The sequence below is a fragment of the Bombus vosnesenskii genome, unplaced genomic scaffold (genome assembly GCF_011952255.1).
Source record: "Bombus vosnesenskii isolate JDL3184/JDL3185 unplaced genomic scaffold, Bvos_JDL3184-5_v1.1 scf7180000013311, whole genome shotgun sequence".
In the NCBI taxonomy this organism is placed as follows: Eukaryota; Metazoa; Arthropoda; class Insecta; order Hymenoptera; family Apidae; genus Bombus; species Bombus vosnesenskii.
In genome coordinates, this window is record NW_022882959.1 from 1,085,644 (window position 1) to 1,111,262 (window position 25,619).

The window sequence follows — 25,619 nt, forward strand, 5'->3', positions numbered from 1 at the left end:
TGAGAAAATGACGTAACGATTAACGGAGGAAAAGCAACGATTACACGCGTCCTAGAATCATTCGCGAGCGAATCGATCGTGAAGCGTCCGACCACGCGTCGTCCTTTACTACTGAACTCGTTTCATAGCAGAATGCGCTGTTTATTTCGTTTCCACGAACCGCTCCGCGAAATAGGGAATTCGTTTAGTCGAAACTTTAACCAACCGCGCATCGCACATCTATCGCTATAAAGTCAAAGGTAATGTCTATTCCGAACGTCGGTATTTAACGTTCGTTCGATCGATCGATCGGTCGATCGCGAGTAATACGCGGCTAGCGAAAGTATTCAAGAACGGAAAGAAGGAACCTAAAATATGCGAAAGAGAGAGGAGTGCGAAGCGATGGACGAGGCAGAAGGAGAATCGAGCTAAAAAGCACGCGAATAATATCGAACATCGGGCTGCGACGTAAATTCGCCCGATTTTGTTTACTCGTCCTGGCAAATACACGTTACAACTCAGCGCGTACGAATTAATTCTCTCGATCCACCGTTACGTTATGCCAAGAATCCGAAGACAAAGTGTTTGTCGAGTGACGAAACGATCTTACAAGCTTAAAGAACCGACTTTGCCGACTTTGAGAAATCGATTTGATCGATTCGTAGTATCCTCTTAAACGTAGACACGGTGATCGTAAAAGTCAAATTCTTCGTGCTTTGCTAATTAAAGAACATCTTGACAGAAATAGGCGAGTGTCCACGCATTTCCGAACACCGTGCTGTGTGCATATAGCACGTATCTCTCTCTCTATCGTTGTTCGTTGGTGCAGGGCGAAAGGTGCAAAGGTAGCCCCACTTTTTTCGCATTCGCGTTTTCTTCGTATTACCTGGAACTCTGAGGTGTATTTTCTCCACCCTCCTACGTGAACACCGACTCTCTAACACTGCCGTGTTCCAACCTAGTTCCCCTTCTTTGGTTTTAAGGCCGCCCACACATTGCTGCAAACGTGACTGAGGTGCGCGCGCACACACTCACCCACACATGCCCAAACGAGCACCCTGCTAGCCGATTTCCGTGCACGCGCACACATCCGTGTGCAAGCACAAGCGCAGAGCAACCTTTCCTCTCCCTCTGGCCGTGTCGCTCCGTTTCCGTCTAACGCAAGGCACGCTGGAAAATCAATATAGGGAAACCAGGAAGCGACGGCAGGGCGTCGACAGCAACCTCCGTGCAGGCTCCGTCACTGTACCACCCCTATTCCACTTGTTACCCCTCTGCTTCTCCTCTTAACTTTGCTTATCCATTTACCTATACATTCCTTTTCTTCCCTTTTTACCCTCTACTTTAGCTTCGATCGGTTAGTGTTTTTAGGTTATGTTTTTGTTTTCTTCCGTACGTTTCGCGAGACCAGTACAGAGATGCTATTTAACGAGCGATATCGCGGTCAGTTTATCGCCTAGACGCAAATCTTGAGAAATATAGAACACCTGATTTCATATTTTCCGAAAAGATAACGATTATTAAGAATACGTAGATCCTGCTAATTACGGTAAGAACGCGTCACTGTGAATCTATGAAATTCTTATGAGAATTGTTCTAGTTCTAGCACGTTAATAGAACGTAGATACGATATAATGGAATAGAGAGAGAGAGAGAGTCGCGTGTCGTGAAAGAAACGAAAAAGGGAACGACACGGAGTGTTGGTCGATTCGTTTCGATTCAAGAGCGAAAGCAAATATCGTTTCGCGACTAGCGTGGAACGTTAATTTTTCTAATCTGTTCGTGTTTAAAGTTCGCTCTAACGATTGAACCGGAGAACAAAGAGAATGCGCCACGGCCGCGCAGCAGTTTGTCGCAGACGGAGCAGATTCGAACTAGGATTCTGCGCTATACGATCGCAGGGTGTGTACTCGCGACAACGTTGGCCTACTTCCAATGATTACGACCCGCAAAATGCTGCCACGTCCTTCGTCTTATGCCGCGCTAGCTCCTTCCTATCGAATTTAATTACTCGTTACCATAAATACGACCGAACGATATCATCTCCTGCGTAACTTAAATATAAATCGCTGCTAAGATGTACAAGTTGGCCTCGTCGTTCCCTCCGAGACAAGGATGCTGCGAGCCAACGAACAAAGAGTCGTCGTAGAGGCACGGCAAGGACGACGACGACGCTCTTGCGTGGAGAATTTCGGAGCGTTCGGAAGAAGAGAGAAAGATCACGCAAGGGGGTGGGTTTTATAAAGGGAGAGAAGCGTGAAAGGGATTGTTAGCGAGTGTATACGCGCGTGCACGTATTCAAACGCGTATACATCTTCGACTCCGCCATTTCCGTGCATCCCGCCGGTCTAGACGCGACCGTTCTCGCTGCCGTTGTTCTACGCGTGTTTTGTACTCGTGCAATCTCTTTTTCTTTCGCTCGACGAACCAGACGCGCGTAATTCGCCGCGCCCCGACGCCTCCTATCCTCTAAAACGCGCTCTTCTTTTTCTCGAACGCGCGCGACGCGACTATATTCCACCTGGACGACGCGCGAAAGCGCGTAACCCCTTCCTCGCTTCTGTCTTCCTCGGGATATCCATTAGACCGCGTGCACCCATGTAAGAAACAATTATCGCTTTGTTACGTCGGAGACGAAACGCAGACCGTGTTCAACCGAGAGAGAATCCTCGCAACGAATGAGAACGCGATACAGAGCGTCCAAGCACCTGCTATATCGCCGATATCGACAGAAACAACGTTGAAATTCGGAGACTGTGTCGTTAAGAGAAGGAAACTGGATCCTTGCTACTACGCAGAATTTGGCCGTCGACGCTTTTAAGTAAAATCTCGATAATCGACGCTTCGAAGGAAAAGTTTGAGAATCGAAGATTCCGCTATTACTATTATATTAAATATTGACCGATGTCGCTAGAACTGGAGCGATCGATGCTATTGATCAAATTTTGGCTGAAAATCCACGCTGTCGATCGAAATTTCGTATTCGAATAGACCAGAGCGAGCGAGCGAGGCGGCGAGGCACGAGCTCGGTGTAACCTGGATCCCGAGGCATGTGCGGAAGAAACGATTCCAGCGGCCTGTCGCGAACTAGGTCACCGTCGGTGGAAACGGGCTGAGCAGAGGTGCGGCAGAGCGCGCTACGCCACCGCATGGCATGGCACGGCAGGGCACGGTAAGACGAAGCGAGACACGCCAAGGAACACCACAGCCTTCCAAGAGAGAAAGAGAGAAAAAGGGGGGATTCAAAAAGTGGAGGTAGGTAAAGAAGGGAAAAGAAGAAGCGATGAGAAGAGAAGAGGGAAAGGACGGGGTGGAAGCAGTCGATGGTGAGGGTAAATTGATGGCGACAGAAGGGCGGAAAAGGTAGAGCGCTGCCGTCGATGTTCGCTCTGTTCAGTGCGCGTCTGCTCGTCCTCGGCAATCTACACCCTCGTCCAGTTTCTGCTTAATTGCAAAATTACCATTTATCGACGAGATATATATATATATATATATAAATATATATATGAACATGGCGTTTTTAGCCGATAAAGTGTGCAAGGTTAACCACGCTTTCTCTCCATCGTTCGATTCCGATACCTTTATACGAGCTTCTCGGTAACCGAGAACTCGCTAACTTTCTGCGCAATATCTAGATACGCGATTAATATTAACGTTTCAAAATACGGAGCTTATCTTCGTAAACGTATTTGTCGCAAACAGATAGCACGAAGAGAAACTCCTAATTTGGATTCGATCTTCGATCGTTTCTATTCTTAAGAGTATCGTTCCATTATTTTCGCAATTAAGATGTACATTTATTCTCTATCTCGAAAACACCGTGAATTTTTGATAACAACGAACGTAGAACGCTGGCTGACGAGACGCGTTAGTCAGTTTGGCGAGCGAAATAACGTCGTCGTTTCTACGGATCGGTCGAGAGTCGAGGACACGGTTTACAGGCGAAAGCTTCGATTCGAAAAAGCTGCGTTCCGTGTTTTCGATGGTAACGACGAAGGAGTAACGGCGTAACGTCGGCCGTTGCGTTCGATAGCGGGTAGTTTCGCGCACACCCTCTGGCAGCGCCGCAGGGTCGCGCGCCTTGCAGTTTGCCGTATTTTATTACATAAGCTGCGAGCTTGTGTAACGCAACCGATCGATACGAGCTTCATAATTTTTCATCGTATCGGTCCTCTAAGTGCGCGCTCGCGAGCAGAAAGAAAGAAAGAAGTGGACTTGGCTGTGGATTCGGCGAGTGGACGAAGAGAGTCGGTCGATGGTGCACGCGTGGATTCCGAGGAGGTCGCAACGGGCGGGACACCGTCGAGCTCTGGCTCGCGAAAAATCTATATCGCGCGAAACCGGACTGACCTATAAACCTCATACCGGGTCGGGTCACTCCGCACCGGCGCAGTCCCGAATTCAAATAGGAGGGATCTTAAATTGGGTTAACGTCCGGATATATTACCGCGTCACCGGAATTAGTCGAAAAAGATCGTCGTTGCGTCTTGGTTCGCGGATGCCAACCTAACTCGCGATGATTACATCCCGTTGCGCTGGCTATCGGTATCGCGCCTTTCGATATGGCGACCCGTAACGTTCTTGGTTTAGCGTTTGTTTCAAGGACCAATTGGCGAAAACTCTCGGCCACCACGCGACGCGATTAACGCTTTTAGCTAGAACGTGGCGTGTATCGAAGCTATCGACATTTCTGCGTACGATTCCATAGACGGGATTTTTATAAACCAGACGATTCCACGGGATTGCGTATTCCCAATCAACCCAAGCCCGTCGACCGATTAACCGAAATCGTCTTTTATCGAGTTTCCCGCCTGTTCTGTTCTATCGGCGTGCACTTGGCGTACCAGATGTTACGCGTCTCCGCCTACATTTTGATACGCGTACTACGTCGTGATACCGGTTAAATACCAAAACACGAATAGACGCTGATACACGATTTCTTGGTTTCGTTGGCGCATAACACGGTTGCGAAACAATCGTGATAGCATGGAAGTACTTATGGAAGAATTATCAAGTAGATAGGGCCGGCGTTGCTTGCATTTTCGTTTCGTCAGAGTAGTACACGTGTTTCGTAACGATATATATATATATATATATATATATAACGATATACGTACACGGACGCCGCTGTGTAACGGCACTGCGTCAAGGTAAAGTCAATAAAAAACTTTATCTTGTCGCGCGTTTAACGTCTTTCGAATCGACGCTGGCTTCGATCGGCTCGTTGGCCAAACTCGTGGTCGGAACTTGGCCTAGTTTTCCCGTGACCCTCGAACGCAAGATCCGCTGCCTGGTTTTAAGCAAAAGAGCCGCGGAGAATTTAGGGGAAAACGCACGCGTAAATCGGGCGCACGCGTAAATAGAGAGACGCAAGGCGTAATCGGTGCTCGTCTTCGATTGGTTTGCTGCTCTGGCTCTGGCTGGCCAGCCGGTCTACGAGCACGTGCCCCGATTCGCTTCCAAGGTGAATGACGACCGACGAGTTATCGGACTTCGAGCCCGAGTATTTTTTCACTCCGTTGCGTTCGACGAATCGCTTCGTTCGCGTATCGCCGTATATTGCCACATTGCCAGCTTAGCGTACAACCTCCTTTCGATCGACTACCCACAGCCAGCTTTTTTCTTATCGTCTATTTTACTGGTAGATACGGAGTACGGTAGCGGCGCTATTCCAATCACCTTCTAAACTTCCACTTAAATTCGCCTTAAAATTCTATCGTATACGGAATAATTCGACTCGTTGAATATTACGAGGCATCGTTACGGCGTTTAACGCGACAAGGAAAGAACGAGGAAACGTGGTGTATCTGGAACTCGGGAAGAAAAAATATCAACGATACGAGAACGAAACGAAGCCTATGCTAGGGTTATTTTAATTAGCGAACAGGTATTATATAAGAACTGGTAAAATTAATGACGAAATATATGTTTCAATTGCGGTAACCTACACGCGCTACTGGATTACGATAATTACATTTACGAATATTAACGCGTTAGTCAGACTTTTATCGAGTAAAAGTTACATCTGTGATAAAATATTATGGAAGAATAGAAATTCTATGATGCTATATTCTATATTCTATAGTATGCATAGTGGTGGAACTATTGTATTGTATAGTTTCACGAATTACAAAGCGAATTACTTAGCTGGTCACGATAGAAGAGAGATGATCATAGTGGAGGAAAGTGGACGTCCGAACGTCCCACGTACGTTCCTATATCCGACGATCGGATTATCGCGTGTGCATCTAGTTTTGCCCTTTAACGAACGACATTTGTTTCAGCATCGATTTCGTCTTCTATCCGTTTCATCGTGCGTAGATATAGTTGGTTCGAACGCGCCCAATTGATAAACGCGGCAAAGGGATGATATTTTGATGAAAATACAACGTTATTACCTTTCGGTAAATATCAGCATACCGATACGATCGATCGCTAAAAACTGATCGAGCAGAAGTTTCCACGTAGAATACGGTCGATATCCAGAGCCGTAAAACAGACAGCACGAACGTACGGCGTTACGTACAACAAATGCACGTCACGCGTACTTATCGAGAACAATGTCGCGAAATACGCCAACACGAAGAATGAACGAATCGATCGTGACGAATGCAAATATACAGATAATTATACATATTCTTGAAGAAAGGAACCAATTCCAAAGCGTTTTCCGACCTACTTGAAACAATACCGCGAACCTCGATTTTAACTAGGTTTCGTATAAGTTGTAATTGGATTACGATGCCTGGTACAGATTAGGAGAACCTTCCTATACCAAACGACGGAGCTAACGACGAACGAAATTAATCTTACACGCTATCCTTACGTTACGATATTTCAGCTTTTCGTTCGGCTATGGCCCGTTCTTCTCGTTTCTTTCTTTCCATTTCGTTCGTTCGTACGTGATGTAGAAAACGCGAGTACAGAATTTATAAGTATCATAATGCATATAATTTAAATATAACCGTCGAAGAAGATGCGCGAAGGGTAATAGCTCGCATAACAGAATCCGCCATTTCTCCCGGATAGTATGCAGGTCTATTTTTGACAAGTGGCTAAAATAGCTGAGCTTAAACTTCTGCTAGACACTGTTTGAGCTGTTCGAGCTGCCACGCAGGAAAGGAATTAGGTCAGACATCGATAACAAAATAAGTACATCGGAAAAGTTCTTCTCTCCGTTTCTTTTTAAATACTGTAAATTCGATTTCAAAGTTACGTCAACGATGCGTTTGGTTGTTAGCCGATATTTTACGAGCGCTTTCGCGCATCACGCGCCATTCTAACCTCTCACACCTTCGTACATTTCGCCGTTTCATCGTAGCTACGTTGGGCCAGCACGAACGACGAAACGAATCGAACAACTGAAGAAAGAACGAATTCTCGATCGTTGATAGGCGAAATCGACGAGAGTCGAGAATCGGAATAGGTTTAGACGAGGTTTAGGTCGGTTTCGGAGTAGATCGAACCACGTTTCGGAATGTTTCTCGAATTTCGAGGAACGAAACGTTCCGTTTAAGAACAACCATGTCGCACCGTTCACAGAGAGCGAACCGTTCAAACAGCCGTTGTACCGTCTAAATTTAAATGCATGTCTCGAAGCGGTTGCATAACCTGGCATCGAATGCGTGCACCAACGAAACTGCGGAAGCCAAAGCTACCGGTATATACTTTTTCGAGCGAACCATATACCGCTACGGTAACCTTTCTCGTAGGTGGTGAACGATCGATAACGGAATAAAAACTCCATTCGCTCTGGAATCGACAAGATCGCTCTCCTTCGTCGAACTTAAGACGCTCGACGATCCCGACAGAGACGTTGGATCGGCGTATTATTAGGTCGAGCGTTACGGGTTAATCCCAAGTCGGATAATTCGGAGTAATTCGAAGTAAAAGAATAGAAGCCAAAGGAAAAGATAAAGATTCTAACCTGCTGAAACGGCGGCAGCTGTAGCAAATCTCTGTCCTCGGCGGTGGTAACTTCGAAGGTTGGCGCAGGTTGAGGCGGATACATGTTGCCTTTTCCGGGATACGAGGTGCTTCTTCGAAATTTCACGGGGCTGATGCAGGAGGGATGAGCCGCTGGTCCCGGATGACCGGGAAACGTAGGACTCGGTTTCCTGCCCTGTAGCCCGGCAGCTGCCGCGACCGCAGCAGCGGCGTGCAGGGACGAGTGCAGGGGAGGAAGATTCGGTACCGATCTGCCGCGATTCCAGGGCGAAAGGCCGGGACTCGCGACCGCCGCAGCTTGCGGCCCAGCGCTCCATTGTTGAGGCGCTTGCGGGCCACCGGACCAAGCCGCGTAACCTTTGCCAGGTAGGTAAACTCCCGGATGCGAGGTGGCTGTAGGTTGTTGTTGATGCTGCTGTTGCTGCTGCTGCTGTTGTTGTTGCGGCGGTTGCTGCTGTTGTTGCTGCTGCTGCTGCTGCTGTTGTTGCTGCTGCTGTTGCTGTTGTTGAGCGGACGAGACCTGAAGTCCGTGTCTCGTAGTTGCAGCGGTCGCGTTACCGTGCTGTTGCGGGAAATTGTGACTAGCTGTGATAGCGCGACGCGTACCGGCCGAAACGGTTGGACCGGTACCAGCGAACAACCCGGTCGGACCACCGGTCGGAAAGTTCTGAAACGCTGCGATGGATCCGTTGACCGGTAACGCGTGAAGACCGGTGTCGTCCGGAGCGGATGACCACAAGCTCGGCACTCTGGCCGCTTCGGAGAAACTCTGAAGCGCCGAGCTGGTGCTACAGGCGATCTCTTTCTCTGTAGAGGAGGGCGTCGTCGGCGTGATAGCGATACTCTCGACCTCGACCGCGTCTTTCGCCTTTTCTAGTCCAGCGACGGCCTCCAGGCCAGTACTGGGCGATAGCGGCGCTGCTTTGCCACTGGCTTGTTTCTCGATCAACAGATCGTCCTGCATCGTTGATGTCGTTACGGTTACACCGGGACTCGCGGTATTGCTACCGATCGAAGATTTCGTCGTACTGGACAAACTATTGGAGAAGAGGCTGGTCGCGCTAAAGTCCCCCATAAATCGCCAGGGTTCCAAGATCCACGAGTATCCTGTCGATCGTATCGAGGTCCCTTTCGCCGACCAACTCCTTTTGGATCCCCCTGTCGAACAATACGGATTCTTTTAGAATCTGTGTTTGCCGATTCGCTTTCGAAAATTCGCCCTGTGATTCGAGATAAATCGAGTCGTTGGCTGTCGGCACGGACGTCGTCGACCACCCGTCGACCAGAGCTCGCGAGACAACTATCGATCCACGGCGTACGCGTAAAAACACCCACGAAGCCCGGAAGCTGTGCGAACTACACCGATATTTGGCTTCTCTTATTTTCGCCGTTTTCCTCGATTCCTTCCTTCCTGCTCTTTCCCTCTTTTTCTTTTTTTTTTTTTTTTTTTTTTGCACACGACAGTTCGCCAAATAACGTGGAAACCGAGCTAAACTACGACAAAGACGCGTCGCGCCCGTGTAATTTGCCAGCAACTTTGCTTCCGTAGCATTCTGCTAGTTATCGAACGACCGCCCGCTCGATGAGATGACCATCGTCGTTCGCGCGAAACTACCGTCCATACGACGTTTGTTCGTTCGTTGGTGTCTAACGTCTTTTTCCGGTATTTTTCAGCCGCTTCCGGCGTGCATAATTTACCCTTTTCACGAATGTACGACGAATTTATCCAGTTGGAATTCTCCCAAGTATACGCGCGAAGCAACGCGACCTTCCGTCTTGCAGTGCGACTATTTGTCGATTCCTTCAGCCGCGTTTCACACATACACGCTCACCCATAGAGGCACGCACACACACTCCACCGTAGTACTACGCGAAACGAGGCCGGGATCGTGGTCGTGATCGTCGTGGTCGTCGTGGTCGTCGTTGATCGTTGCGTATCGTGTACGCGGCACACTGCGAATACGCGTTTTACCACTAAACACAGAATCTCGGCAATAAGGATAGACGATCGTTTCGATTCGTTCAGCGTCGAAATTCACCGCGCGAGAAGCAGCGCGCGTATCGCTGTTCGACACACTCGCGTCCTCGTTAATCGCGACTATTCTTCCGATTACCGATCGCTCGACCCAGTCGTCGAGCGACTCGCGACGCACGACTCACGACGTACGGCCACTGTGCGTATCGCGCGCCAGGGAGATCTCCGCTAGTTCCACGGTTCCCCGGTTCCACGATTCCCCGGTTCCACGGTTCCCCGGTTCCACGATTCCCCGGTTCCACGGTTCCGCGCTCGTTTGACTCCAATACTATCGCCGAATCGGACCAACTTGTTTCCTTCTCGCCAACCCTTTCTTCTTTTCGTCTTCTTCACCGTGATTCCGCGCGTCCTATCGACGATACGGCCCGAACTTACCGTCGTCTCGGCTTGTCTTCGTTCGAGCTAGCGCTGCTTCTCATTGGCAATTCGAGTACTACGATCACTCGCGGTTTATCGTTTGCCCACGGCACTGCTTCTGTTCGTTCACGTGTCACGATCTTCTACAACGATAAGACGTCGTCGTCGTCTTCGTAGCCGACGATTCTACGCAAACAGAGCCTCGAGTTTTCCGGCCCTCGTCGTCGTCGTCGTCGTCGATTCGATCGATCTCTAATCGGACAGCAGCCAGCTGTTGGTTACTCGCGTTCCCTGGCTGCGCTCGACGGAGCACTCGATCGGAGGCCAGCCGAGCGCGATTCGACGACGCAGCTTGGTGGCTCTGCGTCGCGCGTAACACGATTCGTGCGTGGTGCCGACTTTTGGAACACTGTGGCCGTGCTGCGGCCCACACCATGCCAGCCGTAGTCTCTCCGCGTAGCCGTCCGCTCGGCGATCTTCGGCCGCCGCTTCGTCCTCGTCCTCGTCCTCGTCGACGTCGTCGTCGCTACGTCGCTGCTGCGTCGCGCGGCGACGTCGCTCACGCACGCGCGTTCACGTTCGCCTTCGAGCTGCCGCCGCCGCCGCCGCCGCCGCCGCAGCCGCCGCTTCCACCGCCTTCATCGCTACCACTTCCACTATCGTTTCTACCGTCGCCATCGACTCCACCACCGCTACCGAGGTCGCCAACGAAAACCATCCTCGTCGTTGTTCGTCCGATCCTTTTCATCTACCCTCCGTTTCTTTCCACCGCACCATACACTAGGCTTCTCGGCCTCCCCCGTGAATTCACCTGAATTTTCAAATACCTGCTCGACGCGAGCGCCTTGGTTCCTCCCCTTCCTCTGTTACCTTTCTCTTCAACTTACCTTTCCGCCTTCAGTTGCGGAACGTGCCTGTGTACTTACCGACAGAGATAAATAACCCGACTGTTGTAACATATCATATCACCGTACATTCGCAACATTCGTTCGTTGATTTCAGGTTAAGCGCGTCTAGCCATGAACGATATAAGTGCGCGTTCTAAGACTCGTTCGAAATTCTTTTACTCCGCCTAATAAAACGAGAACGTTTCGTTCTTCCAACGAATTGTAATCTTTATCGATGAAACGGGGATCTTATTATTCGTCGATTAGAATTCAGCCAATCGGAATAGACCGCTGATAATGGCGATAATGTTGTTATCAAACTATCGACAACGTATTATATTATAATATCTGTTCACAAAAATTGGATGACAGATAGGAGACGGCATAGATGGATAAAAATTTACCGATAACTCGTTTGAATTTTGTTATATTTTACCTTAAAAGCAGAAATGCCGAAATCCCGCTCAAAACTAAAGTACATTGATAAACGTGCTACGTGACAGTAGATGGAGCAACTGACTGCGCTGAGTCAGTCAGCTTGACGTTTCGATTGAAGGCGAGTAACGATCGAGAAACAGAAAGAGAAATAAAGGAGAGGAGAGAAGGAAGAAGAGATAATCGTATCTTACCTTTACTTTACTTTATTCGCCAAAATGAACAGACTTTTTGGTCGACCTAAAACGAAAGAACCACCGCCGAGTCTCACCGACTGTATCGCCGGGGTATGTGTTCGTTTTCGTTGCATCGTTAAAGAGGTTACGTTGCTATCTACACAATTTGTACGTTTATAACACATAATTAACGTTTATGGTTGTAATAGGTCGATAGCAGGGCGGATACTGCGGAGAAGAAGATAGCAAAATTGGACGCGGAATTGAAGAAATACAAAGATCAAATGGTTAAAATGAGAGAAGGACCCGCGAAGAATGCGGTTAAGGCTAAGGCATTACGCATCCTGAAGCAGCGTAAGATGTATGAAACACAGGTGGACAACTTGCGTCAACAGGCCTTTAACATGGAACAGGCAAATTATGCTACCCAAACACTAAAAGATACTCAGGCAACTGTAGTTGCCATGAAAGAAGGAGTTAAACAAATGCAAAAAGAGTTTAAAAATATCAATATAGATCAGATCGAGGTATTTTCAGAACAACTTCCTGTTTATTGTATCTCTTTCCTTTCTTTTTTTTTGCTAACTTGCGACGATAAGTTAATGCACATCTTAGGATCTCCAAGATGACTTGTCCGATATGTTGGAACAAGCGGATGAAGTCCAAGAAGCGTTGGGTCGCAGTTACGGCATGCCGGATATAGACGAGGATGAACTAGCCGCCGAATTAGAAGCTCTCGGAGACGATTTAGCCATCGACGAAGATACCAGTTTCTTAGACGATGCGATCAAGGCACCTAGCGCTCCTGACAAAGAACCTGGCGCCAGCTCAGTCAGAAATAAGGTTCGTGCTCTCTATTCTATCGTTCGGAGAAATATTAGGAAACATTTTATTTAAAAATTACATCAAACGAGAATTTTTTCATTCCAGGATGGCGTATTGGTGGACGAATTTGGTTTGCCACAGATACCAGCTAGTTAAGATGTCGTTTCGTAAAAACATCGACCGATATAAGTAAATATTATGTATATGGGTATATCCAAAGATGATTGGTTCTTGAACGACTTTCGACTTTCAGAAGCTTTTGCTACGTACATATGTAGTACACAGACAACGTACTAAGTATTCCGAATTTCTCTAAATCTATGGATATAAACTCGCGCAAATTGTACATTTTCGATGAACGGAACGTAATTTCGTTGTTGCTAATAGATATGCTATGTTAATATATTTTTATTGCTTTCTGTTCATGTTGTTAATGTATAGATCAAGTTAAATAAAATTGTCTAATCTAAGAATTTAAACGATCTGTAACCGAGAAATATTCTTCTGAGTTTGGCTTTGCACTTCTGTGTACTGCATAATTAAGTTTGAGATTACCTCTTTACTATCAATGAAATGTGTTTCTTCGAAACCGCATACTTGCGTGTAGTGATACACATGTGCCTGCAACATAATCGGTATGACTCTACAAGCTTACTTTATAAGTTTCGTGTTTGTATATACAGGGTGAACCGATAACTTTGACCGCCTTAATTATTTTCTTTTATTTACAAAAGTTATATGGTTGGCTATAATTTTTTAAGATTTCAACAATTTATAATTCAAAATCATTTCTGATACCGAAGGTCCACCTTGTATATGTATGCGTGCTCGTTTTAACGTTACCTTCCTTCTATACAGTCTAGTAAACTGTTCTATTATGTTTTTAAATAACGATATCATCGAGGAAGAGTTTAAAAGACTCAACAAAGAGGTTGAGTGCCCAGCTGGAGGTACAGAACACAAACCTACTTTCATAGCTTCGTTGCTCCACTCTGTGAACGTAACTTTTTTCCGAAATCTGGAAATTCAAATATAATATTGCATACAATGATTTCCCAGTGCATATAAAAAAGTGCATTATCGACAAATTACACGAGATATTTACCTCTCGATGTTTCGTTTTAAATCGTTTACGGGGCAGTTTCCTCTAGCGATATGTGCAGCGCTTAAAATCATAGAACCTGATCGTAGCGGGTCTATTTTAATCAATTGATTATTTCGTGACCATGCATTGGTAAATATTTCATCTATTAGCCTTAAAGAACATATATAGATTACGTTTTTATAATCTTATACAATAATATCATAAGCTAATATGTACTTTGTTTCTCGCATATTGCACATCGTCGGCGCTGATAATGCTAATGGACTAACGCTGCTAAATATATAATGTAATTTTGGGTACGGTACAAGATTCGTCGCCATTTCGTTCATATCCATATTTAAATTGCCAGGGAACCTAGATCCGCTGAAAAACGTGACTATTTTCATAAGATTTACTTGTTATGAATAAAAATTTGTGAAATTATTCTAATTACCTTGTTAAATGAAGAAGCATATTTGCAACAATGCTGTTCATATCTTGAAATGGTTTACACGAGATATTATAGTTTATCTGATCTGTGTTACTTTTTATTTTCAATTGTGCATTGCATATATCCAAAAGGGATTCGTTTTCGATAGGAAATACACAAGTCGCATAATCTATAAGCTCTCGAGTTGACAACAATACATTATATGGAGCTGTAACAACATCTTGCATAACAATTGGATATACGCAAGATACTAGTCTGTAATGATAACAATAACAACTACTAAAAAGTTAATAAAATAACGCTAGTAATAATAAAAATCATAATGATAATGATGATGTCAAATATTATTCTTCGTTGTAATCAAAATAATCTTAAAGAGACATTTATATATTTTATACCTATCTACAGTAGGATAATTATTGGCCAGTAGCTTTAGAACAGCTGTTCCTAATCCGGAACCAGTACCACCTCCAAGAGAATGCATTATTAGAAAACCATGTAACCTAGAACATTCTTCTACCATACGTCTGATAGTATCTTCTAATTTATCATGATACTCTGTACCATAGGTATGATAACCTACAGCCCTACAAAATATATCTGTAATATTTGTTTTGTCCAAGAATATACCAAGGTAATCGAAGAAAGCAAAAGATAAATACCAATTATTCGCAGAGCCTGGATAATTTGTTACAATGGAAGTCTGATCAAACAAGTCACGCACAGGTCCTCTCCTTAACCCTCCTATGACACTATCCTCCATATCTATCAATATTGCCTACATACCAAGAAATCCACGGTGTAAATCTTTTTAACCATTCGTCTGACTTTTCTGTAATTGTGTAGAAATAACATAACATAAATATTATACCCTAGCTTTGACTTTAGCTCGTTTTAAGTCGGTTATACTTTTAAAGCATAAATTGCGTGTATTCTCAGGTATAACAAAGAAACTATCAAACGCATCAGACAAATCGCTCATATTTTTAATGTGGCTTCGTTGCGTTTTAAGTAAATTCATCCCAGTATTTGTTGTTTGTATACCGTACTCGTGTAACGCCAAAGGCCAAAACGCTGAACCAATTTGATTTCCACATTGTCCAACTGAAATCAATGTAAATAAATATAGTATTTAGTTTCAATATATGCTATTTCTTGAAATCCATTTATACGACGTTCACAATTTATCACAAACGTAATATCACTCGATATATACCTTGTACCGAAATGAATTGACTCATTAAAAGTCTGTCCAAGGTACTTGAATTCGGACGTTAAATTCTCTTCGTATTTGGCATACTGTGATATTTTCGAATTATACGGTAAACTCGCGCGATTTTCAATTTGACGAAGTGAAGATTAGATTAGAAAGAATAGCATCGATATTTGAATCAGTGTTATCGAAAGTCGCTTATTTCGATTTTGAAATTTCAAACGAACACTTACGGATAAATTCAGTATTGTTCCATCCTGTAGAATCAGATAGTACTTATAGATTAAGGTTAAAATATTGGTTATTTTTTTGCTCGATTATAAAATGGACAACGGAATAGTAAACCCGTTAAGTGCAGTTATTTTTTTACTTATTTTTCATTGTGTGTACACAGAATCACCATCAACTACGGAATCAAGTAAGCCATATTAACTTATAATACCGTAACCTATAAAATGTGTATTATAAAATATACTGACTTTGATGACAAAGGATACGGATGAAAATTGAGGGAAAAAGTTAATTTTGTTCTGTTTTTATGTCATAGCAACATTCGTATATTTATAACAGTTTTTCACTGAACAATTCAATTTTGTTTTATTCGTCTCATGAAAACGTTAACAATTGTTATTTGTTGGCGTTCTGCTTTTTACGTTATAAAAAATATTTAATTTTGAAAGCCTTTTATTTTACTCATATTTTGCTTATATTTTGTCGATAAGAATAAATTCTAAAGAGATACCTAGGCTTTTATTTGTTTAATTTTCTTTATTTGACCTTTCTAGTACACTTTTTAAAGCCAGGAGATGTTATTGAAAATAACAAGCCTGGATTACAAACTTTCTGTCATAGCGCCAAACCAAAACATGTGAGATATATGTGGGGAAGTTTAACAGTAAGAAATAAGTTTGGAATTCATGTAAAACATGTATCTACATCTCTATGATGTTACATTTAGTTGTATTTTATACGTTATAGATCTACTTAAGAACAAATATAGAAAACTATGATCTTTACAATGGGAAAACTCCTGAAGAAGTAATGCAAATGCACGATGACAATCATAGATCCTGGAATTTTAATATATTTAGCATACAGAAGAATAAAAAATTCAAAATTAATCCTTTCGAAGATGTATGTATTGGTATATATGTGCATCCCTCCAATTTGCACAAATATACAGTGATCATGATAGAAACACGTGAGTGTGTCAAAGCAAAGAAATATTTTGTGGTATAAATGAAAGGCGCTTAAATTCTTGTATAAACAGGTACCGATAGCTCCATATTAATAATGATGATGGCAGGCGCTGCATTATTTTTGGGCGCTTATAATCTCAGTAAAAATACTCTATTTTATTATTTGATCAGTATAATGCTTGGAATCACCACCTCGATTATAATTTTAGTGTACTTCATTAGTAAATTTTTACTAAAGGTAAATAGTTTTTGTACAAGTTTTATTCACACGTGTAGTTTGCTACGTCGCATTTTTAAAAATTAATGTCTATACACAATTTAAGGGTAAGATGATGTATATCACGGTCCTCACTGGTTGGACAATGAGTTTTTATCTATTTCAAATGTTATGGGAAAATACCCAACTAATCATCGTGCAGTATAGGGAATGGGTGGCGTGGTACATTTTAATCACGTCTGTCATCAGTTTCGTCATTTCTTATCGGTTTGGTCCAATTACAAATGTTAGGACGAAAAGACTTATACAGTGGTTCTTGCAGGTTTGTAGACTAATGCGTTTGAAAAAATTAACGGTTCAACGTTCGCTTGTTCTCATTTAATGTTCTTCTTTTCGTTTACTTAGATAATAGGATTGATTACCATGTATTATAGCAGTTATTTACGCGAAGCATCAGCCTTTTTTTGTATCTTAATTCTCTTACTTTATAAATCTCCTACTGTATTAACTCAAAAAGGCAGAACTTACTGGTAAGTTATTCGATGATATCAGCGTTATTAAGCTTTTTAGCAAGCTTGCTTCGGTGTTTGCTTTCAGTGTTACTCATATTGCTTCTTTATCTAATCGTTCGTTCCTTATATCTATATTTTCAATGTTACAATTAAAAATGTCTGTTAACTCCCCGTGGACAAGCATATTTTTTGCAGCTTTCATGGGCAATCTGGGTCATTATGTCCATAACTTTACTGTTCTACTGTTTTACTGTTCTTGACTTTCAAAAAAATCTGAACAAAATTTTGTGATGTTTATCAAAACCACTAGTTTAGTACATAATAGCTTTTTCAGTCGAACGTTTAAAGGATTACTTAGCAAAAATCGAAATTCGCAAAAAGGTTTATAAAAAGATGGGAATTTATTAAAAAATAAATATTTGTACAATATACAGATATAAAAAAAAGTGATTGCATGACTTTGAACCTCTTGTGGTGATCTCTTAGAAAACTATATGTACATTTGCGATGAGTTTAAGAAGTGTAATATACTTTAAAACTTGAATTTGGAGGAGTTTTGGAACAACAATGCAGAAAAAAGCCGGTATATTTATTGCAAAATGTTACGGGAAATGTACTGATAGACCTTTTCCTATATATATTAATGGCAGTCGATCTTGGTTTGCGAGATATTTGTGAAAAACTGTTGTTACTACTACTACGGTGAATTCTGAATATAATTATGTGTCTGTGACAGCATTGGATGCCGGTCGCTATACGCAGCACTAATACTTACACTCTGATATACAATTTCATTTGTATTACAGCAATCATACAAGGCGAAAAAAAAAGAAAGCTTCCATGGTAGTAGGAGAGCAAGAAAAGAAAGAATTATTTACTTTCTAAAATATTGATCTGCTTCGGAACAAAGTGATTCGCACCAAATTCTTGTCGGTTTTAAAGACCCATTTACTTCTTATTTTTTTTTATGTATTCTCCCTTCCCGTCGAAGACATTCAAAAGTGAAATTTCACCTCAGCCACGAACGACCCAGGTTGTCCACTGTGGATTGATATCAATTATAATTGCTATTCCGCTCATTACTTATACTTATTGTTAATATTTTAATTTGTCTTAATAAATCGTTCTATATTACTTCGTAGCATTTTGTTATTTCGGTTAAAAGGACACATAAAATAAAGGTCAATTAGACTATCTCACCTATTCCATTTTTATCACTTTTAATTGTTTGATAAATATTCGATAAATATTTTGAATGCATTTTCATTATACTTATCGAAGCTAGAGTTTGATATGAATAGCGATCTTTGATAATTGCTAATAGCGATAGACAGTAGTGTGTAACCATAACAAGAATAGTAAGAATAGTAGTAGCGATAGCGATGGTAATAATAACGATAGCATTAGTATTATCGTTTAGAAAAGCAACACCGTATGTTACATGTATACACCTGTTCGAAATCAGGATGAACATGTTTCCTGAGAGAAGAAAGTTATTGACAGAAGACCAGTATCGTGAAGAAGGAATAAGAGAAACGAACAAAGCGTTGAACGAGCTAAAAGAATATTGCGTTAGTCCTAAATGTAATCCATGGAAAACGACTTTAATATTAAAAGATCCGATAAGGTTATTATATTATGTATTAGTTAAAAGCTGGTGTGCGTTTACGAAGATTAATCGTGATACAGTCGCGATAATATATTCGCGAATGTAACGTAATTTAACACACGTGCTTCTAGGTTTGCCAGGTTTATGGAAGGTGAATCACATTTATCCGAAGGCGAGTCTCGGGAACACGACGCAGAGATCACAAGAATTATAGAGGAATGTGAATATACGGATGATGAGGATGATACGCTATAAAATGTACATAGGAGTCATTTATTTCGGTAAAAGAACGACCAACGAGTACAAAAACCTTGTACACCGTTCATTATGAAAACTTTTCAAGTACAAAATTTTTTACTCTGAAATATTGTACTTACTAATTTACTATATAACTAGAGATTGCATATTTTTTTATTATATCGATTGCGTGGTTGTGAAATAAAGTTGTTAATTATGATATTTGTTACGTGCATTGTGCGATTCTATCGAGCAGATTTACTCAATCGCGCCACGATCCTTCGAATCTCGTTGCAACCCTAATCGCGATCGTATTCTTATCTGGTTCGCGTGACTGCGGTCCTTTGCATGTATTTGCCCTATGTATCGTTATGTTGTTTGCTCCAGTTACATTTCTGCGAATGACACTTTATATTTCACGAGGTTCATTTATAAAAGCACGAAGAGAAAGAGGAGAACAACAACAAGCATACTTTTTCTTTCTCTCTCATTTTCTTCAAACAAAATTCCGTGAAACTCGGAAAAACCATGCAATCTGTTCTATCGCGGGATGAACGAGGAACAGCGAGAGCTTTATTAAAATAAAGGAACTTTTTGCAGTAATTGTTCCACTTGTTCCTTTTTATTTTTATTCTCTCTCTTTTCTTTTTCATAACGATACATCGGATAAAAGCGTAAAATTGCCATAAAAGCATCCTCGGTTGATTTTACTTCCCCTTCGGGCTACTATTATTTTGCCATTTTATTCAATCTGGTATTCGCGTATTGTACACAACAGCGGAGTTATTGCTTCCTTTTCAAACAGCTCGATCGAGCAATGTAAGTAGATATCGCAATAAATCAGGGACAACTCGTTTGTACGTGTTTACGATTCGAATTGCTTCATCGTTCTACAGCTTCTCATTAGTTTCTCCTGATCCGCTATCTTCCTTTAAAAAATCCTACCGAGTACGATAACGCGAAACTTTCGTTTGCCTTTGTCTTTGTGAAACGACATCCAAGTCTTGGTACAGGCATATTTTTTATAGCGTTTGATATATCAAAACGTTCACATGGCAAATACAATATTCACGTTCAAGCGAAAACAACGGATTAATTGATTAATCGATCAACGAGAGTCGAGAGCGATCGAGAACAAACGGGTTGCAAAGTTGTCGTTGCAAGGGCGTTGTTGCTCGTATTGCCATAAGCGAAGATAAGCGTTGGGTTTTTGACACTTCATCGAGAGTACGCGTTCAATTGCTTCTCACGGCGTACAATAGACTCTCGTAGGTCTTGTACTTGCACACGAGTTGCTTTCTCCGACCCACGGCAAATTGTCATCGAGCGACGAACAACACCGACAGGTGGTCTTCAATCGGGCACCTTGCAAAAAACCTGAACGCGCACGTATGCGGCTTCGGTGCGTTTGCTCGGTTGATCGTATTGGATTACAAAGTGCCATGGAACGGCCAAGGGTCACGATTAACTTTTGCTTTTCGCACGGTCCAACCTTCTTTCCACCGTAATTTCTCTTCATACGTGGTGCGATTGTTAGAACAGAGGATTCTGGATCGTGTGGAAAAATTTCGTGGTAAAGAACGAATGCTCGGTTCGGAGGACATAGAAGACGTTTCGTATAGAACGTGCTATATCAAAAAGCAAATTGTAGTCGGTCGAGTGTCCGGGGGAAGCCACGTGATCGGCAGGTGGGATTGGTAACGGTCCAAAGGGCAGAAGCAGGATCAATAAGAAAAAGACTGGTTCTCCGTGATGCATGGTGCACCTGCTCTTCGGAGAGACACGAGGAGAGCGGATCCGATCTCGTCCACGATTCTTCGTCAAAAATCTCGAATCTTTTCATTGTCGAAAGCGACAACGACGTTCCAGCACGTATATAGCGAAATAGGTATCGTTCGAGTCGCTTGAGCTTCGACCTTTTGAAATTCATAGATTTGTATTTCGTCCCGTTGAACGAGGAATCGAACAGAAGAATCACGATCGAAAGTAATTGGAAGTAGCAGAGTCGTTGAAACCCGATTCCAGTGAAATTGATGGACGTAAGCACGGCTTAATGGGAAACGATCGTGTTCGCGCAAGGTTCGAAAGACGGTGTTATAAGAGAGCAGAGGAAGTTAGTAAGATAGAAGAGCTTGTTTTCTTTCGAGAGTCTCTGCAAGGACTATGGTTAAGATCCCAGCCAGCGTATGCCATCTGCCAACTAGTTCTTTGGATGCCAGTCGTCCTTTAGTTTACCAGCGCGCAAGAAGTAGCTCGCTGCCCTTTAAATCGGCTCTACTTTGGCAATCACGATCAGCTGCCTAGTCGGCGTCTCTCCCGTAGCTTCTTTTTCCTTACCATCCTCTTCTTGTTCCGTATTCTTCCGCTTACTTCCTTCGCGATTGTTCTCTTCCTCTCTAACCCTTTCTTCTTTTCGCTATAGACGATCCGCACTGAAAATGTCTGTATGTTCCGTTTTTTGATAAATCGACACGCGTGTTTACGGTACATAATGGAAAAAATATCGCGTAATACGTACAATGTATTTTTATTGCTCGGGGATCACGAGTTACGAAGCCGTAGCACTTTTATCTATTTGAAACTCGTCTGGTTTAATCGTCGACAACCGTAAAATTATTTCACTCGCGGGTATTGGATTTTTTGTGGTTACACTGCAAATATGGATACCCCAGTTCCAGCGAGGTTTAGCTTGAACCGTGGAGATCGCGCTTCGACGCGCACGCGAATATATCCCTTGATATTTTAGTCTTCGGTCTTTTTTACTGTTAGAAGAGAGCGTTCAAGAAGAATACGAATATCGCAGCGAGTCGAATTCGTTAAATCCAAGCATTCGATTTCCCTGAATTTGTTCATTGTAACTATATTGGACGACGATGCGTTTAAAGAACGAAGAACTCGAAAAGTATTGTCTATTTCCTTGGATTCGCGAGTCGATTTGTACCGAATCCGGGACTCGAAAGACAATGGATATAATAACATCGATGGTATAGTGATCTTTATCTTATTGGACGTGATTTATTTAGAGTGATCGAAACAGAGAACGATGACTGTTTAATCAGAGCTATTCCTTAATACGTTGAATGCCATGGGGTCACCGGTGATCGGCGCACCAAGTTTAGTAGAAATACATAATTTGGACAAATGTCGATAATTATACATTTTTTATTATTACCATCGTTACTACGATGATGTGACGAAATTAATGCAGTATAAAACATATAAAAATAGTTTTATTTATACACGAAATATAGATCTATTATGCGCAACATAAGCCCCCAGCAGTGGCTGTCGAACATGGAAAAAAACCGTTTTCTCCGTGTTTTACCTTAATAAACAATAACCCTAAGGAAGGTTTCTATTCGAAAGATGTTTGATAACAATTAAGGGTCCCGGCAGTAAAGTATAAAGTGCTAAACTTTCCGAGGGTTCTTTAGGATTATTGCGGGTCCGAATAAGAATATGGTAGGTAGGTCAGCACGTAACGATATGGAACAGTTATTTAGCAACGCGAAGGATAATTGATAATCGGAAAAAATAAGTGAATCGAGCGAAATTGCTGACAGGTGACCTTAGTGAGATAAATTCTTGTGGTAATATTTCAACGTTGTACGTATCGCGTAATAAAAGATTCATCGTGGTGCAAACCTTGCAAAACTGGCGTGGCATTCAACGTGTTAATGTAGCAATGTGATAAAACTAAAACGACTAAATTTGTACAACTACTGGACTTCTGAGTGACAACTCACCACTCAGAACTCACAGCTAACAATTCGCAACAACTCGAGAACTAACGAGTAACGACTAATTCGCAACTTACTCGTAACCGACTATACTCTTCGCGAAAACGTCCTTTTATACAACGATTTTCGGTATTCGATTATTCGGTATGTGTTTTACAGCTGTTAGTGGCCCAAGATGGTTACGTACACCTTTTCAATTACCCATTGTCCCAAAAGGCCACGGGCATATGGCCTAATGGGATTTTCCATCCTTGCCGGCTCGTCAGCACTTTCAACATTTTCTACCTGTAGTTCATCGGCATTTTTCCCGTGGCTTTTCCACGATATCACAACAGAAGGATGAAGCGTGACACAATTTGGCACATGACTTTTCACGTAAGGATTTTTGATACGTTCGATAAAATAGGAACGATAGGTGCTATCGGCGATTGTTACTCGCTAAGGTCAATATCGCTAGAGAAAAGGGGACGAAAAGAGAGAGAGAGAGAGAGAGAGAGAGTGCACATTGAGAAAGACAGGTTTAGCAGCGTGAAAGCAAAAGGTGAGACGGATGAATATGTTAGCAATCCCGTTGCGGGCTCGTAACCAAGAGTTACTCACGATTCCGACCCTCATCAGCACACAATTACTTTCTTTGCTTCGACGTAATGTCGTTCAACCGGGATTCTGGGATTTTCAAAAGACCTTTACAACTCCGAGTCAAACAATGTCCGTAGCAAGTATCAATTTAGTCATTTACTCGATTGACGTGTTTAAACGTTTACCATGAAATCAGTTATTCGATGTAGACGAAACATTCGTACAAGTTGAATTCATAAATGTAAAACGTAGCAGAAGGTTAAATGAAAAGACTCTGTGACACGGTATCGATAATTCGCGGCGGAAATATTTCTATCGATGAAAATTCGTTCCGGACGTTAAGGATCGACTTCGTTGATAGGAGGAAATGGAATCGACAGGGTAAACCAGAGCAAATGCTATTACAGGTGAATATCTCTGGGGTGAATAAACGTTTCTGAAAATGATCCAACAATGGGGCAAAGTACGCGTATCGAATGTAATGATTTTTCCAAATACGGAAGAACGATTGATTGTTCGATAGAAAGAATAGAATTGTTTAAACTATCGTCAACCAGATATCGTTAATCTACTTGCATCTTGTTCGATTCGATCGACGAATTATTGCCACGTTCGCAACATTGTTATCGTTCTTTCTCGAATAACCGATCTCGATCGATTTCCGGGTATGAACGTCATCGATAAGAACTGTAAAGACCGGTTCATAGAAAGCAAAGGAGCGAAGGGAAAGTAAAGAGGAGCGAAGAAGGATACCGGCTCCCATCTCGTATCCACGATAAAAATATGGTGTTTGAAAAAACGTTGGAGTTTTCAGGACCAACGACGAACGTAAAAAACGGTCGAACATGATCGTTCGAGACACACGCTCTTTCGTTTGTGCGAATGTACGAACGTTTGTGGAGTACCTATTCGCCAAGGAAAAATAGAGAAAACAGAGAAAAGGAACGCGTTTCTGTGCATACGTAGTACACGCATACTTGTTACCAAACGTACATATGCATGCACGTATTTGTTTCAACATCGAAACTCGAAAATTGAAAAAGTTCAACGATGTTTTCCACGGACGAGTAGTTGGTTGACTGGATTACACCATTTTCCAGTTTCGTCCGTGCATTGCACACTTGCGGGACTTTGGCGTTTAAAGTTGCGTCTATTCCCTGAAGCAAGCGTTCCAAATAATTGACGATCCCACGTTCCTAGTTTAGATTACGGTTCAATTTACCGAGTAAACTAATTGTAAGCACGTTGCTATCGTTAAATATAACGATTCTGATACTTGTACAGTTTCACTCGCAAGTGTATGTATACGATATCATCGATTGTTCTAGCTGGTACTGTCCAACGAACGTACACGACATAATGGCTTCGTAATGACATAACAGTAGAAAAGCAACTCCGCCACCGTTGATTAATCGGCGTGGGCGTCTTACGGAAAAAACTACCGTTAGATTCGGCAAACGAACATAATTATCATAAACACGCAAAACTAGTTGGACACGAAACAAGATCATCAAAGATAATTTAGCCTAACCAATGACAAGCCTAGTTCCTTCTGGCGAATAGACCAGTTCGACTGTATGGGTGGTTGCGCCTTTTCACGAGTCGCTAATTTCATAACTCGTTCGAGAAGCGTGGCTTGTGTATCGGTATGCGATACATTCACTTTTTGTAAAAAAGAAAAGAGTATATATTAATCTATTGGAAGCATCGCATCGTTATATCACCTATTTTTTTCGATTCCGCGTTCAAGCAGCTCGAGCGTGTAAAACGCGGAGCGCAAGCTACGGCGTAATCGCTGTAACTTCGATTACGCGTAATTAAGATTTCCACGTCGATACTAGAAACGATGTAACTATTTTGCTGAAACGAATATCGAACAATGACAAATGGAAAACAGCTTAAAAACTATCGGGAACAGAATACAAAGGGACTATAAGGAATTCGATTACAGGTAGATTCGCTTGTTATCCGGAAAAAAGGAGAAGAGCAAGGAAAAGAAAGTCGATAAAATAGTAGAATCGGCGGTGGTGTCGAGCGTGAGGAGAACCCCTGTAGCGCAAGGAGTGGGGGAAGGATAGAGCTCGACGAGCCAATGAAGGGAGGAAGTGCGCGGCGCAGATGCGTGGTACATTCGATG

The 25,619-nt window shown here is 42.6% G+C and overlaps 4 protein-coding genes across 6 annotated transcripts in view; 2 read left to right on the forward strand and 2 right to left on the reverse strand.

Annotated features, from left to right (window-relative positions):
- The window catches only part of LOC117234940 (cytoplasmic polyadenylation element-binding protein 2-like), a 59,391-nt gene extending 48,087 nt beyond the window's left edge, over positions 1–11,304 (reverse strand). Inside the window, exons 1-2 of one of the 2 annotated variants that reach the window (XM_033496528.1) lie at positions 10,337–11,304; positions 7,907–9,084 (exon numbers count right to left, since the gene is read on the reverse strand). In XM_033496528.1, coding sequence (XP_033352419.1) covers positions 7,907–9,001 — 1,095 coding nt within the window. In that variant the 5' untranslated portion in view covers positions 9,002–9,084; positions 10,337–11,304. Of the gene's footprint in view, positions 1–7,906 lie in introns of both variants that reach the window. The other variant, XM_033496527.1, reaches the window with a different exon arrangement.
- An 84-nt stretch (positions 11,305–11,388) lies between these two features.
- Positions 11,389–14,511, forward strand: LOC117234943 (charged multivesicular body protein 5). The gene is made up of 4 exons (XM_033496531.1): positions 11,389–11,927; positions 12,026–12,343; positions 12,432–12,659; positions 12,747–14,511. Exons 1-4 carry the CDS (start codon positions 11,859–11,861, stop codon positions 12,795–12,797), a joined length of 666 nt encoding a protein of 221 aa, XP_033352422.1. The 5' UTR covers positions 11,389–11,858; the 3' UTR covers positions 12,798–14,511.
- LOC117234944 (tubulin epsilon chain-like) lies at positions 13,032–15,544 on the reverse strand. The gene is made up of 9 exons (XM_033496533.1): positions 15,393–15,544; positions 15,048–15,280; positions 14,839–14,954; positions 14,575–14,763; positions 14,180–14,431; positions 13,963–14,109; positions 13,747–13,896; positions 13,485–13,659; positions 13,032–13,262 (listed from the first exon to the last, which is right to left on the reverse strand). The coding sequence occupies exons 1-9, from the start codon at positions 15,415–15,417 to the stop codon at positions 13,116–13,118; spliced, it is 1,434 nt and encodes a 477-aa protein (XP_033352424.1). The 5' UTR covers positions 15,418–15,544; the 3' UTR covers positions 13,032–13,115.
- Positions 15,545–15,623: 79 nt separating this feature from the next.
- On the forward strand, positions 15,624–19,385 carry LOC117234942 (nuclear envelope integral membrane protein 1). 2 transcript variants are annotated; one of them, XM_033496529.1, is made up of 8 exons: positions 15,626–15,807; positions 16,175–16,284; positions 16,368–16,590; positions 16,660–16,826; positions 16,912–17,127; positions 17,211–17,335; positions 18,783–18,944; positions 19,058–19,385. In XM_033496529.1, the coding sequence occupies exons 1-8, from the start codon at positions 15,714–15,716 to the stop codon at positions 19,179–19,181; spliced, it is 1,221 nt and encodes a 406-aa protein (XP_033352420.1). In that variant the 5' UTR covers positions 15,626–15,713; the 3' UTR covers positions 19,182–19,385. The 2 variants fall into 2 exon arrangements, with proteins under 2 accessions (XP_033352421.1, XP_033352420.1); XM_033496530.1 differs by lacking the exons at positions 18,783–18,944; positions 19,058–19,385 and adding an exon at positions 18,124–18,451 and having other exon boundaries at positions 15,624–15,807.
- Positions 19,386–25,619: the final 6,234 nt, after the last annotated feature.

Bases quoted from the DNA above. Each gene is read 5' to 3' on its own strand.
- LOC117234942 (XM_033496529.1), top strand. From the start codon at position 15,714: ATGGACAACGGAATAGTAAACCCGTTAAGTGCAGTTATTTTTTTACTT. The intron at 16,827-16,911 runs GTAAATAGTTTT...ACACAATTTAAG, and splicing joins TTAGTAAATTTTTACTAAAG to GGTAAGATGATGTATATCAC. The intron at 17,128-17,210 runs GTTTGTAGACTA...TCGTTTACTTAG, and splicing joins TTATACAGTGGTTCTTGCAG to ATAATAGGATTGATTACCAT.
- LOC117234944 (XM_033496533.1), bottom strand. From the start codon at position 15,417: ATGAGTCAATTCATTTCGGTACAAG. The intron at 14,110-14,179 runs GTAATTAGAATA...CACGTTTTTCAG, and splicing joins ATGCTTCTTCATTTAACAAG to CGGATCTAGGTTCCCTGGCA. The intron at 13,660-13,746 runs GTAAATATCTCG...TTGAATTTCCAG, and splicing joins TTAAAACGAAACATCGAGAG to ATTTCGGAAAAAAGTTACGT.
- LOC117234943 (XM_033496531.1), top strand. From the start codon at position 11,859: ATGAACAGACTTTTTGGTCGACCTAAAACGAAAGAACCACCGCCGAGT. The intron at 11,928-12,025 runs GTATGTGTTCGT...TGGTTGTAATAG, and splicing joins TCACCGACTGTATCGCCGGG to GTCGATAGCAGGGCGGATAC. The intron at 12,660-12,746 runs GTTCGTGCTCTC...TTTTCATTCCAG, and splicing joins CCAGCTCAGTCAGAAATAAG to GATGGCGTATTGGTGGACGA.